The sequence below is a fragment of the Phyllostomus discolor genome, chromosome 1, assembly GCF_004126475.2.
Source record: "Phyllostomus discolor isolate MPI-MPIP mPhyDis1 chromosome 1, mPhyDis1.pri.v3, whole genome shotgun sequence".
NCBI lineage: Eukaryota > Metazoa > Chordata > Mammalia > Chiroptera > Phyllostomidae > Phyllostomus > Phyllostomus discolor.
The window spans coordinates 131411382-131430781 of record NC_040903.2 but is presented as its reverse complement, the minus strand read 5'-3'; the positions used below and the strand labels follow the sequence as shown (position 1 = coordinate 131430781).

The window sequence follows — 19400 nt, the reverse complement described above, 5'->3', positions numbered from 1 at the left end:
ACATACAACTCTGTCTCTCTTATCAATGTTATATATATGTGTATATATATTTTATTTACATGGGTAGATAATATCTTCTGAAGGTCAACTATATCACTGAGTACTGTCATACAAAATGCAGGAAAGTATTAGTATATTTCCTTGGGAATCCTGTAGGATTTTTCTGTTTTGGTGTGTTTTACCTATTCCTTGCCTCAGTAAAGTCACTGAACTCAAGGAAAACTAACAAACCAGGTTCCCAAAACAAAATCCTAATGGTTGAGAAGTCAGGGCAAAGACACACTGAGACGCTTTGATATGGAGGTAGGCAGATGTTCAAAAAGTCTTTGAACTAAGTTATTTCATGAGATTCTAATTCTAGACTTTTATAAATGAAACTTTCCCATGCCCACTTAGTTCCACTTATGTATTATGTTTGTTCAACATGACCCTTCAATTAAATCTATTAAAGGGGAGTCAACTGCCTTACTAGTGCTTGCCTAAAACATTCTGGTGCGGTTACCTTCTGCAGCCTCCACTGCCTCATTTTCCCCACTATTCACCCACATCCTTATCTTCTCCCAGCCTCCCCATGCCTCTTTCTGCTTCAGGGGTGTCACTCATCCATTCATCTTCTTCATCTTGGTCTGGTTAATCCTCATCCTTGAGCCCCAGGCTGAACATTGCCCTAACCCTCCATAGGTCTAGATTAGGGTCCTTGGTTAGAAATTCCTACAGCTTGATCACTGTCTTTCATGGCACTTGGCATGATTGCCATGAGAGTTTCCTGTGTAATGACTTGTTTATTATTGCCTCCTCTACTAGAATGTAAATCCCATTAAGTCAGAAGCAGTGCTGACACTTAGCCAGTTGGTGCTTGGCACATGGTAGATGTGCCACAAATACTTTTGGAATGAATGAATAGACAGAACCCACTGAGAATGTAAAGGTACCTGTACCTCATTTCCATCCACTTGGAAAATTTTGGCCTGAAGTTTATTTAAGAAAGTGTCTGAACCCCAGCACTTCTCCTCTCTGCCCTCCCCATATCCCTCCTTCACAACACACGTGCCCCAGGGTGTCTGTGAAAACTGCTGATGAAGGACACTGCTTTTCACTGCAGGGTCTTGTCACATATCCTGAAATTTTACGGATAATACATACTTGTAGTTTTAGCCCACTGGTCACCAAAAAGGAGAGCTGTTCTTAACTGTAATGAAACTGTAATGCTTTTGCCCTTCCCATTACCAGATGATTGGTAAGACCAATGATTGAGTAAGAGAAGATCAGAAAAATAAATGGTCTTAAATTAAAACCTATTATAACCTAATTCTACTGGGATTCTTCTTTTCAAAATACAAGCAGCTCTGTCTACAGTCTCAGCCGGAACCCAAATGGGTATTTTTTGTTCAGCTTAGTGCACACCTTAGGGAAGGATATAACTCTAAATTATAAAACAAACACATTTCCACATTTCTTATAAACTGAAGTGGGCCAGCACCACCCTCAGGCTTTCTACAGAATTTACAGAACAAAGAAAATATTTTAAAAATCAAAAGAAAAAGAAAAACATTTGCATTTCTAAAAGGCAATCTTGTATAAATATTACCTCAGGAAAAAATAAAGTATGTTTGACTTAATGCTGTCTGTAGTAAAATGACCACAGGGACAGGTCTAAATGCTTTATTAAGTAAGAAAGATTGAACATGTGAAAAATTGTTCTCTATTAGAGTATTTCTAACCCACACATGAAATTTCTATCATAGAGAAATGCAACACGAAAAGGTCTATAGTTTTGGCAAAATAACCTACAAACATGCTTAATTAGGATGCACACTAACAGCACATTTTATATTGTTGACAGTCATAAGCTGTAGATAGTGATTTTGACCACCACCACCGCCACTTCTACTATTTTACTTATGGAAATGTGAAAACCAATAAATGCAGAACTAGAGGACAAAGTTATTAAAGACATGCAACATTTTAATCTCACAATTCTCATTTGTGTGTCAACGTCACAAATATTATGCTCCAAATATCTCCAACTTGGAAGGGGAATGAAAGAAATTGTTTTTTGGGGTGAAATCTTACTCTCATGGATATTTGAAAAAGATGTCAACATTTAAGTCACTTGATATCTGTTTCTAGTAGGCTTTACTTTGGGAAGTGATGGCCTCTTTCTGGGGAAAAGGGATCAATTCTTTATTCTGACATTTCATTCCATTTATTGCAAGATATAAATGACACCTTCATTAAATGAATTCCATGGCCAGTTAATACCCATAGCAGTCTTTCTCTGTTGTAGCTGGTTACTCTCCATTTAGTAGGAACAGCTAGATCCCAAAAATAAATCTGAGAGAATGTAACACAGGTCACAATTTCAAGCTCTTAATTTCTAGATTTTCCAGGACTGTGTCTTACAATTCTGTGTTCTTATGGATTATAGACTAAGGACTGAATGAGGCACAAGTGAAATTTGGTTATATTATCTGAATATTCTAATTATTTCACTTATTTAAACTTTATTAACCACTTTAAGAGATACATGAGATAACTATGTGTGACGAAAGACCAGGTAAAATGTAGAGTTAAAGCATTACATGGTTCAGTGGGAAGAGTTCTGGCCTCCATTTCTTTCCCTCCTTTGGTTATATGACCTCAGATAAATTACTTCAGTCAATTTCAGCTCTGGGCTTTAACTAACCATTTGGTTTCCTTATCTGAAAATGACAGTTACTATAATGAGAGTCAGGCAAAATCAGGGAGTCTATAAAAATGGTTTTAACAGTATGAAGTGGCACAGAAGGTCAAGATATTTCTGTGATAACTTGAAAAATTTATCTATGAGAGATCACCCATCAGAAGAGTTAAAGTTAAAAACTTTAGGGCTGGGGACTTCTGGTCCAAATGAAGCCATTGACACACTTCACCTCCTTTCTCAAACACAAAAAGAATTACAACTACATTTCAAGACAAACAATGCCCAGAAGTGTCAAAAAATTGAACTGTGTGGAATCCAACAACCAAAGATTTAAAGAAGCCACATTCATCCAGATGGGTAGGAGGGGTGGAGAGGCAGAGACTGGTAGAGAGGCATGGTATGGCATGGAGAGGCCACGGCGATGGTGGAATAGGCACAGGGAATCCCTAATTCATGTGTGGTTGATAAAAATTGGGAGTGATACCTTGGGAGGGAGTGATAACAGCCCCAGGCCAGAATGCACAGCCCAGGGTTCCAGTGACGGGAAGATAAATCCCCATAACTTCTGGCTGTAAAAACCAGTGGGTGTTGGGGTGGCAAAAGAAACTGCTGGATTTTCAGGAAACTCCGCTTAAAGGGCCCGCTCAATCTTAAACTGTATGCAAACCCACCCACCCTGAGATTCAACACCAGGGCAACAGCTAAAAGGGCTTCAGTCCACATATGGGGAGTGAGTCAAGTGACTGGAAATGGGATGAATGCCAGGCAAACCTCCAGAGGCCAGGCAGCAGCAGAGTCCTCTCCCCAAGCCCTCCCCCAACACAGGCCACGAGGCTGTGAAGTACATTTCTCCTTACTGGCAATCACCTAAGGCTCCACCCCACACAATTTACAGGTGCCTTTTGGACAACAGGCCATGCTACTAAGACAGGGAGTCAAAGCAGCTATACCTAATACACAGAAACAAACACAGGGAGGCTGTCAAAATTGAGGAGACAAAGAAATATGGCTCAAATGAAAGAATAGAAAAAAAAACAGAAAAAGAACTAAACAAAATGGAGATAGCCAACCTATCAGATTCAGAGTTCAAAACACTGGTAATCGGGACACTCAAAGAATTCCTTGAGTATGGCAACAACATGAAGAAATGAAGATTACACTTAGTGAAATAAAGAAAAATCTATAGGGAACCAACAGTGAAGGGAAAGAAGCCAAGATTCAAATCAATGACTTGGAACATAAGGAAGAAATAAACTTTCAACCAGAACAGAAAGAAGAAACAAGAATTTAAATATATGAAGTTTGTCTAAGGAGCCTCTGGGACATCTTCAAATGTGCCAACATCCAAATTGCCGGGATACCAAAATGAAAAGAGTTAGAACTAGAAATTGAAAACTTGTTTAAAAAATAATGAAAGAAAACTTCCCTAGTTTGGTGAAGGAAATAGACATGTAAGTCCAGAAAGCACAGAGTCCCAAACAAGCTGGACCCAAATAGGACCACACCAAGATACATCATAATTAAAATGCCAAAGGTCCAGTCCAGCTCACTCATAGGTCAGCCTCCTGTGCTTTCCTTTGCAAATGGGCTCCATGGCCCAGTGTCCCCCTTCCCACCACCTGTGATGGCGTGCGAGGCTTCCCCCAGTCCACAAGTAAGAGCATGGCAGCCATCCTCTCCAGTGGCTTGCTCATGGCTACCCGTGACTACTGCCAGCACAGCCTGGCCTCCACTTCCTGTAACAGCTCCTGCAGAAGAACCAAGTGTCCTGCAGAAGCCATCCCCCACAACCCTGGTCTCCCCAGCTGACCCAGGTCACTGGTGGGCGAGCCTCTTTTTCAGGAAGTCCACTCTCCCATTAGTGGCCACCGTGTTGGAATCCCCAGAGTACTCGATATCTCCCCAGGCCTCCAGCAGAGGAGTGATCACCTGTGACCTGGCTCAGGAAGCAACAAAGAAGCTATCTGGCAGCCAGCCCAGTAAAGTCAATATTAGGCCTCCATCCTGAGTGGCCGCCAGCACCCACTGGACTTCCAGAAGTGCTAGGCTCTTTTGAGCCCCTCCTCCTCCCTCCTACCATGCCCCTCCCCCTCCTCACCCCACCCTGGACACCAGGCAGGCAGAAGCAGCCCCAGCTGGGCTCTTTCAGATCAAAGCAGCAAAACACCAGAAAGAAAGTTGAAAGAACCCTGCTCTTTACCACTCAAGCCACACCTGAGCTTTCCTGACACCCCATAACTGTGTGCCTTGCACCAAGTGGGAAATAAACAATGAGCAGCCCGTGTCAAAAAAACAAAAAAGCCAAAGGTAGAAGATAAAGAGAGAATCTTAAAAGCAGCAAGAGAAAAGCAGAGAGTTACTTACAAAGGAGTGCCCATAAGACTATCAGCTGATTTCTCAGAAGAAACTTTGCAGGCAAGAAGTATTCAAAGTGCTGAAAAGCAAGAACCTACATCCAAGATTACTCCATCCAGCAAAGCTATCTTTTGGAATGGGAGGACAGATAAAGTGCTTCCCAGAGAAGGTAAAGTGAAAGAAGTTCATCACCATGAAACCATTATTATATGAAAGATTAAAGGGGCTTATTTAAGAAAAAGAAGAAGATCAAAACTATGAACATTAAAAAGTCAACAACCCTGACTTGTGTGGCTCAGTGGATTGAGTGCTGACTTGAGGACCAAAGGGTCACTGGTTCAATTCCAAGTCAGGCCACATGCCTGGGTGGTAGGCTAGGCCCCTGGTGGGGGGCACACAAGATGTTTCTCTTCCTCTCTTTCTCCCTTCCTTCCCCTCTGTCTAAAAATAAATTTTAAAAAGTGAACAAATTCACAACTATCAACAACTGAATCTAAAACAAACAAACAATAAATAAACAACAAACAAACTACGCAAACAACCAAAACAGGGAGAGAATCATAAGTATGGAGATCACTTGGAGGGTTATCAGCCAGTAGGGGGAAGGAGGAGCATGGGGAAAAACGTACAGGGATTAAAAAGCATAATTGATAGGTGCAAAATACACAGGGACATGTTAAGAATAGTATAGGAAATTGAAAAGCCTAAGAGCTTATACACAAGAGCCATGGGCATGAACTAAGGGGGAGATTGCTGGAGGGAATGGCGGTATTGGGTAGAAGGGGGCAAAGGAGGAAAATTGGGATAACTGTAATAACATGAGCAATAAAATATACTTAAAAAATTTCAGGGATGGATATCTGAGCTGAATTATCTGGGCTTACTGTTTTAAGCGCTTATTTTATCTCTGTAGACATAGCCCTAGAGTTCAGTAAAATGTGAAAAAGCTAAGTAGGTACTCTATTTTATGAGAGTCTATTAAATTTTTCACTGATTTATTACATGCTTATTACAGACGCTTCCAATAGCTCAGAATTGCTATTCCCTCTACTGCTTTCCCTCTACTGCTGCTTGCTTTCTCCTGCCTCTGCCCCACACACATGCAGGCACACATGCACAAATGGCTCCCAATTTCCACTCCCCAGAGGCAAGCTTTACAGACAGTTCCTTATAAAATAAAATACTTCAAAAATGAACACACTGAAAGACAATTTATAGATTTAAAAAATATGTTAAATTAAAGAAAAATCTAGAATTATACCGTGCTATTCAGGGTTGGTGAAATCTCCAACCCCCCTGGAACAGTTAAATGGCCGATGGCTGGGTGAGGGCGCTGAAACAATAGCCCTGTGAACACAGGGCTAGAGCCGACCCGCAGCAAAGACGGAACACAGACTTCAAGGAACACCACCTCCTCCCCATGGTTAACAACTTGATGACGTTCTTCAACATGTTTTAATGATTATCATACCTTCCTCTTCACAAAGGATTGATTTATTATGGTTTAAATTTAAAGAATACTGGTTTCCCAGTTTTGAATCAGGCTTAGATTACAGAACACATAAAATCAATGACTTTGTTCTAGTCAAGAAAAAACAGTGTTCGTTTAAGTGCAAAAGAAACAGTCCTGGGGAAAAATTCTTCGTGCAGTTTTCCACACTAACTATTCCCACCACTAGTTTGCACCCTCTACTCCTTCTTCACCCCTGTCATCAGCACTGCCACAATGAACACTTCTATAGCACCTTAAAATTCACAAACAACTTTACATACTATTTATTTTAATCCTCAAAAAATTTTGTCAGGTAGAAAGAACAATAGTACTTCCTTAATTTGCAGATAAAAAACAAGAACAAAAGCAAACAACCTTGAAGCTCAGAGCAGGGAAGTGATTGGCCCAAGACCATTCATTCTGTACAGGTATGCTCGCCCAGGTACACTGACGACTCCTGAGTGACCAACTACACTTCCGACTCAGAACCCTCTTCTCAAGCTCCAGGATCCATCACATACACAACATCTGCACTTTGGAGTTTGTTCCAAATGTGGTGAAACTCAGTTTCCAGGCTAAGCTCATAATATTCTCTCATAAACTTTTTTCTCATTCAAAACTTTTCTTTCTCAGTGACTGACACCACTATCCTTCCAGTTGTTCAAGCCAAAAACTTAAGCATCCTCTTTAACCACCACCCCGTTCTCAATATACATATCGATCTCATTGCCATGTCCTATAGATTTCGCCTTCTGAAGATTTCTCAGATCTGTCTGTTACTTATTGTCTCCATCATGAACACAGTGGTCCAATACCCCGGCATCTCACATTGAAGACATTTCCATGTTACACCTTGCCTTTCCCTCACCCCCATGACTCCACCCATTTTCCAAGCTGCAGCAGTGAGAGTAGTCGGGTAATTTCCTCTGCTTAAATTCTTTTGTTGGCTTCCCAGTGCTCTTCAGATAAAGATAAGACTCCTCAGTGGGGCCTATACAGGCCAGTAGGGTCTCTTCCTTGTCAACTGACAAGATGAACGAGCCCTTTCCAGAGTTTCAGAATACCATGATGTCATTTAAAAAATGAATATTTAAGTTTCTGCCTTTTTTAAAAATAATGCATAACATTTAATAAATTCATAGATTAATTGTTGAATGAAGTTTGCACTTGTGGCTATTTTGAGTAACATATAACCATATATAAGTCTTATTGATCTTTCTGAATTTCTTTCTCAAATATAACCAAATTCATTATAGTATAACATATGCATTAATATACATGCACAAATACAGGGTCCAGCAGAAGTAATGCCTCCTTGAGTGTGGTTGGTAGGGTAATAATACAGGTATAATAATTTACAGTTTTAATTTGAACATTTAACCTAGAATGTCATACAGTGTGCTTGAGTGTGATATTGTTATGTTACAGAATTACATGCTTATGATTATGTAATAAAACATTTTATAATAAAAAGGGGCATTATTTGTGCCAGATCCTGTATATGTAATGAAATGAACGGAATGGGGCAAAGGTGGGTTTAAAGTTGTGAGTATATGAAATAGTTTATTCTTATATGATTATTTGTTAATTATTGTATTATTTTCCACACAAACTGTAAACCTACTTTTGCCCACCCTGTATAATACTGATATAATATATGCAAATAATTATATAATTTATTTCATTGTGTGTATCAAACCTTTGGATAACTGGAGAAAGCGGGGCCCAGACACTTCCCCCGTGTTGTATGGATTACTCCTCTAAGGCTCTGAAAAACAGGGTCAGCTTCACGGGCATGCGACCTGTGCCGTCACCAGGGTCTGCACTTGGAAGGGCCCAGTGCTTGGTTTGTTGCTCTGCCCTTGCTGTCTTGAAATTCTTAAGTTTTGAAAAGAAGGCCTCGCATTTTTGTTTTGCCCAGGGCCTCGCATTGCTTAACCAATTCCAGCTAGAAGGGATCTTCATGTGTTAAACTTGAAGTCTCTCAAGTCATCCAGGACCTGCGTGTTTACTGCACTTTATTTCTCTATTTCACGAACTCGACAGGAGAAGAGCTCTGAGGACCACCAGAGTCAGAATTACCAGTCAGTGGGGGGATCTATATATATTGTGGTCTATTATAGAGATTTTGGACCAGCGAAACATAAGCTTCTACTCAATAAATGAGATTTCCAAGCACAGTGAAACCTGCTTAACAACTTGGGCTGGTGAGTGAGGTAGTGCCAACAGATGGTTAACGCAGAACATGCCTTGGATTCAGCTGTTCTCATTCTTGAGATAAATCCTGGCCTAGAATATGGGGAATAGCTGGGCAAAGATAGGTAGAAATAACTTTACTGAAGAGTCTGGTGACAGCCACATGAGAAATAATTTTATGACATAAAAAGTCCTTCAAAACTTTTGTATTAAGCAAAATGAAGACCTGAACCCCTGCGGGAAACTGCCTGCATGTGAAAAATGTTTCCCTAACTGCTGCTTCCAGGATTGCAATTTTCATCGCAAGCAAGCAAATGATGGCATGGCAGACTCAGTGCAAAAGCTCACAGATGCTCATTGTAAAGCACATCCCGTGCTACTTTTATCTTTTAGAAGTTGAAAGGCTGTTGGCATCTGCATGTTACCATTTAAAAAACAATAATTATTAGTATTTTGCTTCAAAAACAAAGAATCCTAGGAGAACTTGTTTACTACTTGCCCTCATTAATTTAGGGCAATTTAAAAATTAATACCTAGGTAAGATTTAAATTTTAGGCTGACCGTTTTCCCCATGAACTCAGAATTTATTTAGGATATGAAAATTTAAATTTTCTGAGAAAGTTATGCTTTTCAGATAGAAATTAAGTAGTAACATAGTTTCTAGAAATTCCCATTAGGGACAAATGGGAAGCACTCAGTTAGGATAGTACATTCCAGTATAATGTAATTGGTATCAGACTTGGGTTCAAGTCTCTGCTTTGCTACTTACTGTGTGACCCCGGGAAGACTACTTGACCTTTCTAAGGCTCACTTTCCAAATTCAAAACAGGGATAACAGCACTGAATAAATGAGGTGGATGTGAGCATCAAAGTGTAGCACTGATACAAGAGTTCAGCCCAGTGACCAGTAGATGATAAACACTCCACAGATGCAGCTGTCATCATTGACAGGATTCTTCTAGGATTTTAATCTATGAAATAGTTACCTTATTGATAGGGATAATGTTTTTGACATTGTAGTAGAAGCCAAAATAAACCATGTTGAAAACTCCATGACGTCCCAAAGTTGCTGTAAATCCCTTGTTGAGGCCCTGGAGGCCCAAGCCTTCCTTCTTAATGATGTGTCTTGCATAACTCATAGTGGATGGTTGCTGCAGAGAGAGAGGGACACAGCCAGAAAGATCATCTTTGGGAATGTGAAACAGAGTAAATTACTATTGAGCTACCCTTCAAGCCAGAATTATTAGGGATTGTTTTTTACAAACATGAACAATCAGGCCTAAATCCGTGCTTTTAAAACTAGGAAACCCAAAAAGTAAACAAAATTGCATGTATAACAACAGCCTTAAAGGGAAGATTGTTGGCAAAGAAAACCATCTTTGGTGGAATTAGTGAAACTAATGTCATGTAATAACTATCACCACTTTCAACATGTTAATAGTTCTATCCAGTTCTGGATTATCCACACAAATGGAGGGGATTAGCTATATGGATACACTAGTAATCCATAACTGTGTATAATCCAAAAGGAATTTATATCTGGTTCCTGAATTCAGCGTGTCTACCTTTCTAGTTATGTTTTCTAAAGCAAGTGTTGCATTGTCTCAACAGTTTAAACTGATGCTAGGTTAGAAATTGGGCACGTCTCTCTAAAAATAGATAAATAAAATCTTAGGAAAAAAAAAAGCAAGCCCTGGCTGGTTTGGTTCAGTGGACTGAGTACCAGTCTGCAAACTGAAGGGTCGCCAGTTCGATTCCTGCTCAGGGCCCATGGCTTGGTTGTGGGCCAGGTCCTGGGTTGGGGGCATAACAGAGGCAACCGGATGATGTCTCTTTCCCTCTCTTTCTCCCTCCCTTTCCCTCTCTCTAAAAATAAATAAATAATATCTTTAATAAAAAGAAATCAGGCGTGGATAAATAGCAGTTGACTGTAGACTTCCTCAAAAGGGTGGGCAATCTGTTTGTACTCGCTATGATAAATGATAAATTGATAGTGTTGGGAGTACTGAGGTACTTTACTTCACTCTTTTCCAGTCCTCTGATTGGTTACCCAAGGCTGAAATACCTTGACTGCTGGATCCAGTCTATTGCTGCTTCTAGAACATGCTAAAGAGCTTGCTGTAGTTTTCCCTGAGGTTCCTAGTTTATTACAACATCTTATGTGGGTTTTTAGAAAAGGTTGTTTCCCTCTTTGGAGGTACAGTACAAAGGATATCTCTTCTTGTTAACTTTTCAATAGTAAAGAGAGAGAAATATTCAGTATTTATTTATTTATTTTGCCCATAAGGCAAGCGGCTGGCATTGTATTCATTTGTTATTTCATGGGGCCAGGCTACTGGAGCGGTCGTGGCGGTCTGATGTGCTTTCTGACCACAGAGAGTGTGTGTTTTCTTATCACATGCAATTAAAGCTTCATCAGCAGAACAGAACAGACCAAATCAAATCAAGACTTTTAATCTAATTTATATTTACAGCTATGTCATTAACACGATACATTAAATGAGCTTGTTTATATAGTAAGTTCTGTAGTTTTTGCTCATAAATGTTTTTTTAAAAGTTGAGTGTAGTTAGCTACAAGCCTACACTCAACTTCATCTTTTCATTTTAGAGGATTAATTAAAATAAATTATATTAAGCTTAAGGAAATACTTTTATGTCACATGAAAAACCTCACATGAGAACATGTCTTAAAACAATAAAAGAATTTCATATAGGAAAACCAAAAATTCTCAGGTTACAGTTCACTCTGCCTTACAAAATGGAACTTTTTTGTTTGTGTTCTGGCAAATTGAATATCAACCCAAATTGTTTGTTTTCGTTTTCAAAATAGATGCGAGGACAAGTTAAACAGGAGTTCATTTCTGCTGGAGGGACTCCGGAAGTGCTGAGCAAACTGCTAGGCATGCTCTCTTGATCCGAGGAAGGCGGCCTAGAGGGCAGAAGAAAGGAGATGGGGAGGGTCCCCTGGGTGTGGAGGGAACTGGGCAGGAGGAGGCCGCCTGGGTCTAGACTGATGGACACTGGTTTTCCCTGTGTCTAGCCCAAGCTTCCTCTCCATCTTCACCCAGTCTGAGGCCTCAAGTTCCAAGAAGATGAGAACTCACAGGCCACCTAGATTCTAGAGCAACAAAGGAACAGACAGCTTTGAATGAAAGTGCAGATTAACATGGTTTTCTTTAAATAAAACAGATCTAAAAGTTGTTTCTGTTGTTTAAAAATCCTAGAATGCTAAATTATTGGTATTAAAAGAGAAGACTTCTACTAGATCTTGCTGAAGATGAATAAATATTCAAATGACATTTATGGATGGTCGACTGATTTTCACTGCTTGGGTGTTAGGTGGTTACAAAGAAGCATAGTACATGGATTTTGAATTCAAGTGCCTTGCTGAGTTTGAACTCTAGTTACGAGTCATTAAATAAATCAAAGGGTGGTACAGTAGCTAGAAATAGTGGGGTAGAGCTAGACAGCCCCAGGTCTGGGTCTTAGCAATACCACTTGCTAGTCCGGGCAATTATTTTACTCTTTGATTTATCCTCACTTTACTCATCTGTGAAATAAGGATAATAATACAATCCTCTTCATAGGATTGTTGTGATAAGTAAGTCCATGAACTTTGTCCTATGTAAGAATTCATTGTGTGCTAGCTGTTAATAACAAGAGCAATTATGTTGATAAAAAATAGTTATAATAATAAAATAACAGGTAATTATTTTGTTAGTTGAAGACAATGACAATTCAAAAGGTGGAGGCTGTTTCAAAGAAGAGGAAGGACATGAATAACCAGCCTCTTCCTTCACATTCCTTCTGACTCTCCTTTCCCTACCCCAGAGGCCTGCGCACTTGTGACAAAGTCCAAAAGAAATGCACCTAGAATGCAGATCATAGGTCTGCTTCCTCTGAGGCTCAACCAACTCCAACCCCTGGGCTAGAGATCTCCTTCCAAGGTTAGCTCCTTACCCCAGAGGCTTGCCTCTTTGGAGCAGTAGATCCTGTAAATTGGCCTCTTTCCTATCCCTCAGTAAGAATCATAGGTAAGAACTCTTGCTTGATAAATTTATGGACTGTAGAAGCAAGGCCACCCAGGAGCAAAAGTTGGGAATGGGAAAAATTCTAATTAGACTCCACCTCACATGGTTTACAACTTAGAAAGCATATTCATGTATGTTACCAGGTACCTGGAACACAGTAAGTGATCATTAGTATTATTCATTATCATAGACTCTTACTACTTTATATATATCATCTTATTTAATCCTCTCAAAGAGTGCGTGAGCTAGGTATTATCATTATCCCCATATGACAGAAGGGGAAACTAAGGTTCAGTAACTGGGCAAAGATGACAGAGTGAGTGTCAAAGATGACAGAGTAGTGTCAAGTGCAAACTGAGCTCCCCCTCACCTCCCCACAACTCCAAGTTCAGACTTTTATACAATGCATGGTTTTGCCATCCTAGCATATATGATTGCTTCTGTCAAAAACCCTGTAAGGTGGGCAGCAGGTATATTCTCCTCATTTTGCAGGTGAGGAAACCATGGATTGTTAAGTACCGTGATATCCCTACAGTGAAAACGCTGGTAAATGGCTTAACCAAAATTCTCCTTGTAATCTGGTGCTGTTCACATTCTGTGGGCTCATTCTTGTTATACAGTAAGATTTTCAGAGTCTGATAATCCAACTTATACAGGTAATAGATACATAATGACACAAGTATATATATATTTTTTTTTCTGGCAATTTGGGGCCTTGAGATTAATGAAAAACTGAACTCTAGCTCCCATATGAATTAGAACTGGGTTTCTCGCTTCATTCAGTGATATTGTGTCATATACATGTAAGCAAATATGTAATTAGAAAGGCAAAACATGACTTCCACTAGGATGCTTAGATAGGAAAATAAAGAATCATTTTGACTAGATCTCTGTAAACACAAGGAATTTTACTAAACTTATTTGATTACTGGGCTTCCATTTCAAAACCAAATAGAGACTGTTTAGCATCATCAGCCAAATGATTCCAATACTATCCAACCCAGCAGGTCACCCACGATTCGGTTTCCTTTCAATATTTAGATTCACTCCAATTTTCACATTTGGTTACCAGTTGTGGGCCAAATGGCATTCTAACTTTCCTAGATGTACCTTTTATTGACTGTATCAGAGTTGCAAGAGTGGAAGAGTAATGGATCAGGATGCACCTAATATTGTGATACCACATTGCTTTCCATATTGGTTTACAGAAATCATAGTTCACTGGTCCAGAAGGAACTCAGAGTCTTCCAAACTTTGATTTCTGCTATTGCCAACTGCTAATTCTTGGAACTCCCTGTTCTTTCATGCATTATTTATTCAACAATATTTATGGAATGCCTCCTAGGTGTCATGCACTGTGCTAAGTGTCTAGTACAGTACTTTGCTTATATTCTGGAAACTTAAATGTTTTTGCTTTGACTTTTATTTGGAGAGATATGCTGATAAATTTTATATCTACCCATGAGAACATTCCATAATTATGAAATATGGAACCAAGTTTCTGTTTTAAAAATCCTTAAGCAGCTTAAAGAAAAGAGAGGATCCTTTGCCTATACAATGCTCCCAGGCACCACTCTGGGGCACTGATTCCTTACTCTCCAAGAGCCCAGTATTACCAACAAATCACTGAGATGACTTATGGCAGCCTGAACTATTTTTTCTGGAGTTCTTCCATCCAACGACTGACCATAGCTGGCTCCGATTAACTTGTGAGATCACAGGCAGAGGTTTTAGGTGGCACACACTCTTTCCTGGGTAAACAACTATCAGAGAATGGCCAGTAGGTACAGGTGAGGGGTGTGTGTCAGTGGATTTCTCAGTCCCTAGAGCCAGGGGAGAGCCCTTAGCGCACCATGTCAAAACACAGCATGCTCCACATTTGTTCTTTTACTTGCTTTCTATGGCAAGGCGAATTTTGTTGCATTTTAGAGTCAATTGAATAAGGCTGTTGCGCTGGATTTCATCAAGCAGCTGAAAAGCAAACTGGATGAGACCTTCATACAATGGAGCAAGTGTCCAAACTCAGGCCCTCAGAAAAACACTGCTTTGTTAAAAAAAGAGAAGGCCCAATTGCTAGGCTAAAGTAGGAAAATACCCTTGCTCTTCAGGAGATAGATGATCACTTATGCTTTTCATTACTCAAATTAAGTCTTGAAGCATTTTCATAAATTTGGGGAAAAAAGGGAAAACCTCCCATTTATTTGAAAACAGAATGTAAGTAAAAGGAGAGGAATCTAGCTAAAAAAATCTCACATTTGCAATTTCTTTTAGCTTAGATACATCACTAATTCATCATTCCCGTTTATTTGAATAGGGCATGATTATGGACAAAAAGACACCCAAAATATAATTATATTGTATCTAGAGTTTTACATTTGATAAACAGGTCTATTTTAAAACAATCAGTGAGTGCAAAATGATTTGCTATAAACAAACTCTCCCACATGCTGAGCCACAAAACTCCATTAACACCAGGCTGATGCCAAATAGCGTCCCAGGGAAGCAGGGGGCCTCTGGGCCACCAGATGCCGGCAGTTCCCTGCCCCTGCACTATCTCAAGAGCAGGGAGGAGGTGGCCACAGCACAGGAGAAACTGCTAAGAGGAAACCAGCAACATGGTTGCTTTCTCATGGGTCCAGAAACACTTTTGATTTTCTCTTAAGCTTCTTAATTAACCACATTTCTTTATCCCAATGAAAGCAGTGTGTCTGATCAGAAAGAGACCTCTATGTTAATGCTATTTCTTAGAGTCATTAACTTCATTGAGTTTTATTTTTCTAATCTGTAAAATAGACATAAAGCAATCTTGTGGGGACAATGGGAGGGTTTGAAATATCAAGTGTGTGTGAGCAGTTACCACAGCAATGGGATTAGAGGGAGGTGTTGGCAGAAATCATCAGTTATTTTGTCATTAGATAGCTCTGTATTGCTTGTGAAAAAAAAAACATGTATTACTTTCGTAATACAGAATGACATGATTTTTTTTTTAATCAAATAAAGGTAAAATCATGTAAGGCATGCTGCGCAGTATCTGGCATGCAGTAGATGTTCTGTAAATGGTAGCGATTATCATTACTTCAAAGTCTCAATTCTGAAAGCAAAAATCTAGGGTTCCTGGCAGAGCTGAATGGAAGACTGAAATCTATTTTCTGTAAATGATAATAGAGAGGCAACTTGGCTGCTGCTTTAGCTATTGTTAAAAGATAACTATAGGAATGGATTTGTACACATAATTCACTTTTCTGCCCTCAAGAATCATAGCTGGAAAGAAATAATTTATGTACTGAACAGTTTCCAGGCAGTGTTTCACATAGTAATGCAGGAAAAACTTGAACTTAGCTCAATACATCATTCATGAATGTGGACATGCCCTTGAAGCTGGCTTCTCACACCGTCTGTAAACAGAGCCACACACTCACTCTCTGTATAACTCAACTTCATCTTCTTGAAATAGGTGATCACAAAATGCAATCCTTTTATTCGTTTTATGTTAACTCTACATAATATATCTAAGTTTAAACATTTGTTAATTGCCTATGGAGAATATAATTACTAAGCTTTGTGATATCATATAAAATCTAATTGGTTTCTATTAGATTATTAAGCTCCCAGGATAAAGTGTTTAGAACTATATTTAGTGGTAATATCCAAAACCAGATTTTAAAAAATGCCTAGCTTTAAACATCCAATTAATGACGTATTTGCTATCTATTCATTGATCCTTAAAATTATAGTCATAGAGCATATGTAGAAGACTAATTATTCCTTTCTTGGGATGAACATCTATAAAAACTAAAGAGTGGTGGAAGTGGCTTTTGCAATTCCCTAAAGGTCTAGTTTTACGTTTGGGGGTGAGAATGATTATGTTCATGTGTAAAGCAGATAAAAATGACAGACTCTAGGAGGAAAACCTGTGCCCCATCCACACATTGCAGGCCAATCCTATAGACCTCAAGGGAAGGAAAACGAAACCTGCTAGCCAAATAATAACTTTGAAGTAGATTTCAAAGTAGAGAGAAAAACTGGGAAACAACTCATACAAGATTTTGCTCCTGGGGAAAAATTCACATTTTCCAGGCTAGCAGAGAGCGTGCCAGCTAAATACCACTTGGCTTCACACAACTGATTCGAGACTTGCAGTTCTTATAAATATACAGATAAAAAATCATGCATCCACTGAAGAGGGGGAGAAAGTTCCTATAAGGACAACAAGCTACAAAGTCACACTTTTGGCAAGACTGGATGTGCAAACCACCCCCAATGGAGAAATCCCTGGGCAAGCCTAGTCCTAAACCAAAAAGACTACAAACCAGAATGACACTTGGCTTGGATCGAGTTTGAGGACAGGGAGAAACTTGGGTCTATCCGGGTTTCATCTGAACATGTTTTTACACCCACTGAACCAAGCCAGAGCATGACAAAGCTATGATTACTCTGTTACCCACAGAAGGTCAAGCATATTTAAATTAGAGACAAGTTTTCTTCTCTTTTTTCTTTTTCTTTTGAGATAGATTTTGGTATTCACTGTGATTTTTAAAATGCTGGCCAAGATTCTGGTGTTGGAATTGGAGGAAGTGTGGCAGGGCTTACAGTTTTTGGCTGATATGGTGGCAATTTTAAAAGTGGAGAAGAGACAAGCACACTGGTTGAAACACTTTATACAGAAGCCAGAATATGAGAGAAGTATCAGAAAATGAATTAACCGCAATTTCCTTTAAATTGTTAGAATAGTTTATGACTAACCTGGCAGAGGGAGACATATTTCATGGACAACATACTTTTGACTGGCTAGAGAATCGGTCCTAGGCCACAGAGGGGAGAAGCCAGAGGTTGGAGAGCACAGAGCGCCTGCCATTCCCAGGAAATCCTGATGGGAACTGCACTTGGGGCTCCAAGAACCTAAGAGATGCAGCCTCTGTTCTCGGCCAGTAATGCCCTTGAACCCCAGCTAGAAGGGGCCAATCCTGGATCTCATGCTTCACAGGGCCCCATTCTGGCTCTCTGCCAGCCATACTCTCCCCACGGGGCTAAAGGGCCATCTGCATACATCCCACAACTTCCTTCTAGGCATGCTGGGTCTGGCACTCCTTTTGCTCCTACTTCACCATTCTGCCATTGCCTCTAAGACGTAAGTGTAACACTGACAACTCTTGAGTTAGCCTGTCTTCCACTGAAGAGTCCCTCTCAACTGTAGCAACTTCTTAGGAAATTTCATGTTCAGAGGACCAATTCATGACTCTCATCCTCATGTTGACAAAAATAGGAAAGTCCACAATTACTGTGTAGCATCCAGGATGTTCATATCTAGGAGGGGGTACATGCTACCTAAAACACTCATGGTATTGGCAGAACAGGAGTTATCTACTTGCAAAATAAACCTCTGGGGAAACTGCTTTGCTTTCTTAAAGGTGTTGTCAAGCCATCGTCCTGCATCCGCCCATCCATTTAGTGTTCCACCACAGCTGGTAGCTGCAATTGACTGAAAAGGCTGAGAGTGACCTTAGTTCACACCTCCATGTGAAGTGACTATGAAGGCTTGATCAAGAACCCACGCTGATCTCATACAACTATTCCAGAGGGAGAATATCTTCATTGTGGTAGAATTCATTCCAAAGCAACTTCAGACACATTTAGTTTCATCTCCCACTTATGCTGCTGTATATGCTGGCAGACCTGCACCTGAGTTTAAAGACCTTGTCAATAGGCACTGTAACTAGGCTGCCAGCCCTTAGGCCTTGACAAGGAATTCAGGCTCCATGGATCATGCTGGCAGCTGAGAATGACCTAAAGAACAGACTGACCATTGCTCAGTAAGCTGTTTTCATGCCTCCATTGGAGTCAGCTGGGGCTGCTCACTGTTAATCAGGACAGTACCTCAAGATAAATTTTTTTCTACTTAAACTTAAGGATTTGTAAGATCAGCTTGCATTTAGAAACAGATGAGGTGTCTTTGGTGAGGTGTCTACCATGTACCAGGCGCTGTGTTAAGATTGTTGCATATTGCATCACATTTAAATTCACATAAAAAGCATGTTGTAATAATAACCACTAACATTTATTAAACCCTTACTATACACCAGGCTCTATCAACAGCTTTACATACGTGCCTCTTCTAACCCTCGTGACAGCATTTGATGTGGCCATTGCTATTATTCTTCCCCAACAAAAGAGGAACTTGGTGAATCCCAAGATAGGCCAGCAAGTCATTCCCACCCGGACCAGCTGGGAAGCTTCCCCTCAAAGGCAGGCTTGATCACGGTAGAGCCGTTGGGACATTTCTTTTGGGTCACTCACTTTTCTTTACACTGGTCTGTTTTTGAAATCTTCTAGGATGAGCAACTGTTATTTTTTAGAGTAAAAGTTCACAAAACACTGAATCCATTCTCATGTTAAACGTTCAACTATACAAAGATATCCCCTTAAATTCTTGCTTTTCTCTCTCCCACTTTAATCTCCTTTTCAGAGGTACCCAGTGAGAAGTTTGTATGAATTCCTCTAGACCTGCATTTTCTTATAAGGATGGCACTACCCACATGTAGCTATTCAGAACTTGAAATGTCCTAGGTCAAATTCAAGTGTGCTTGTAAGCATAACATACCAATGAGATTTAAAGACTAAATATGAAAATAGAGTGTAAATTATC

The 19400-nt window shown here is 39.8% G+C and overlaps 1 protein-coding gene and 1 pseudogene across 4 annotated transcripts in view; one reads left to right on the top strand and one right to left on the bottom strand.

Moving 5' to 3' along the window:
* Nucleotides 1-19400, bottom strand: part of SLC25A21 (solute carrier family 25 member 21) — a 483365-nt gene that overhangs the window by 20091 nt on the left and 443874 nt on the right. For 3 of the 4 annotated variants that reach the window (XM_028506740.2, XM_036029120.1, XM_036029115.1), the window contains one exon: nt 9713-9877. The exons of the other annotated variant lie outside the window; for it this stretch is intronic. In XM_028506740.2, the coding sequence (XP_028362541.2) occupies nt 9713-9877 (165 nt within the window). The remainder of the gene's footprint in view (nt 1-9712; nt 9878-19400) is intronic. 4 annotated transcript variants of the gene reach the window in all.
* Nucleotides 4274-4976, top strand: LOC118501311 (annotated as a pseudogene).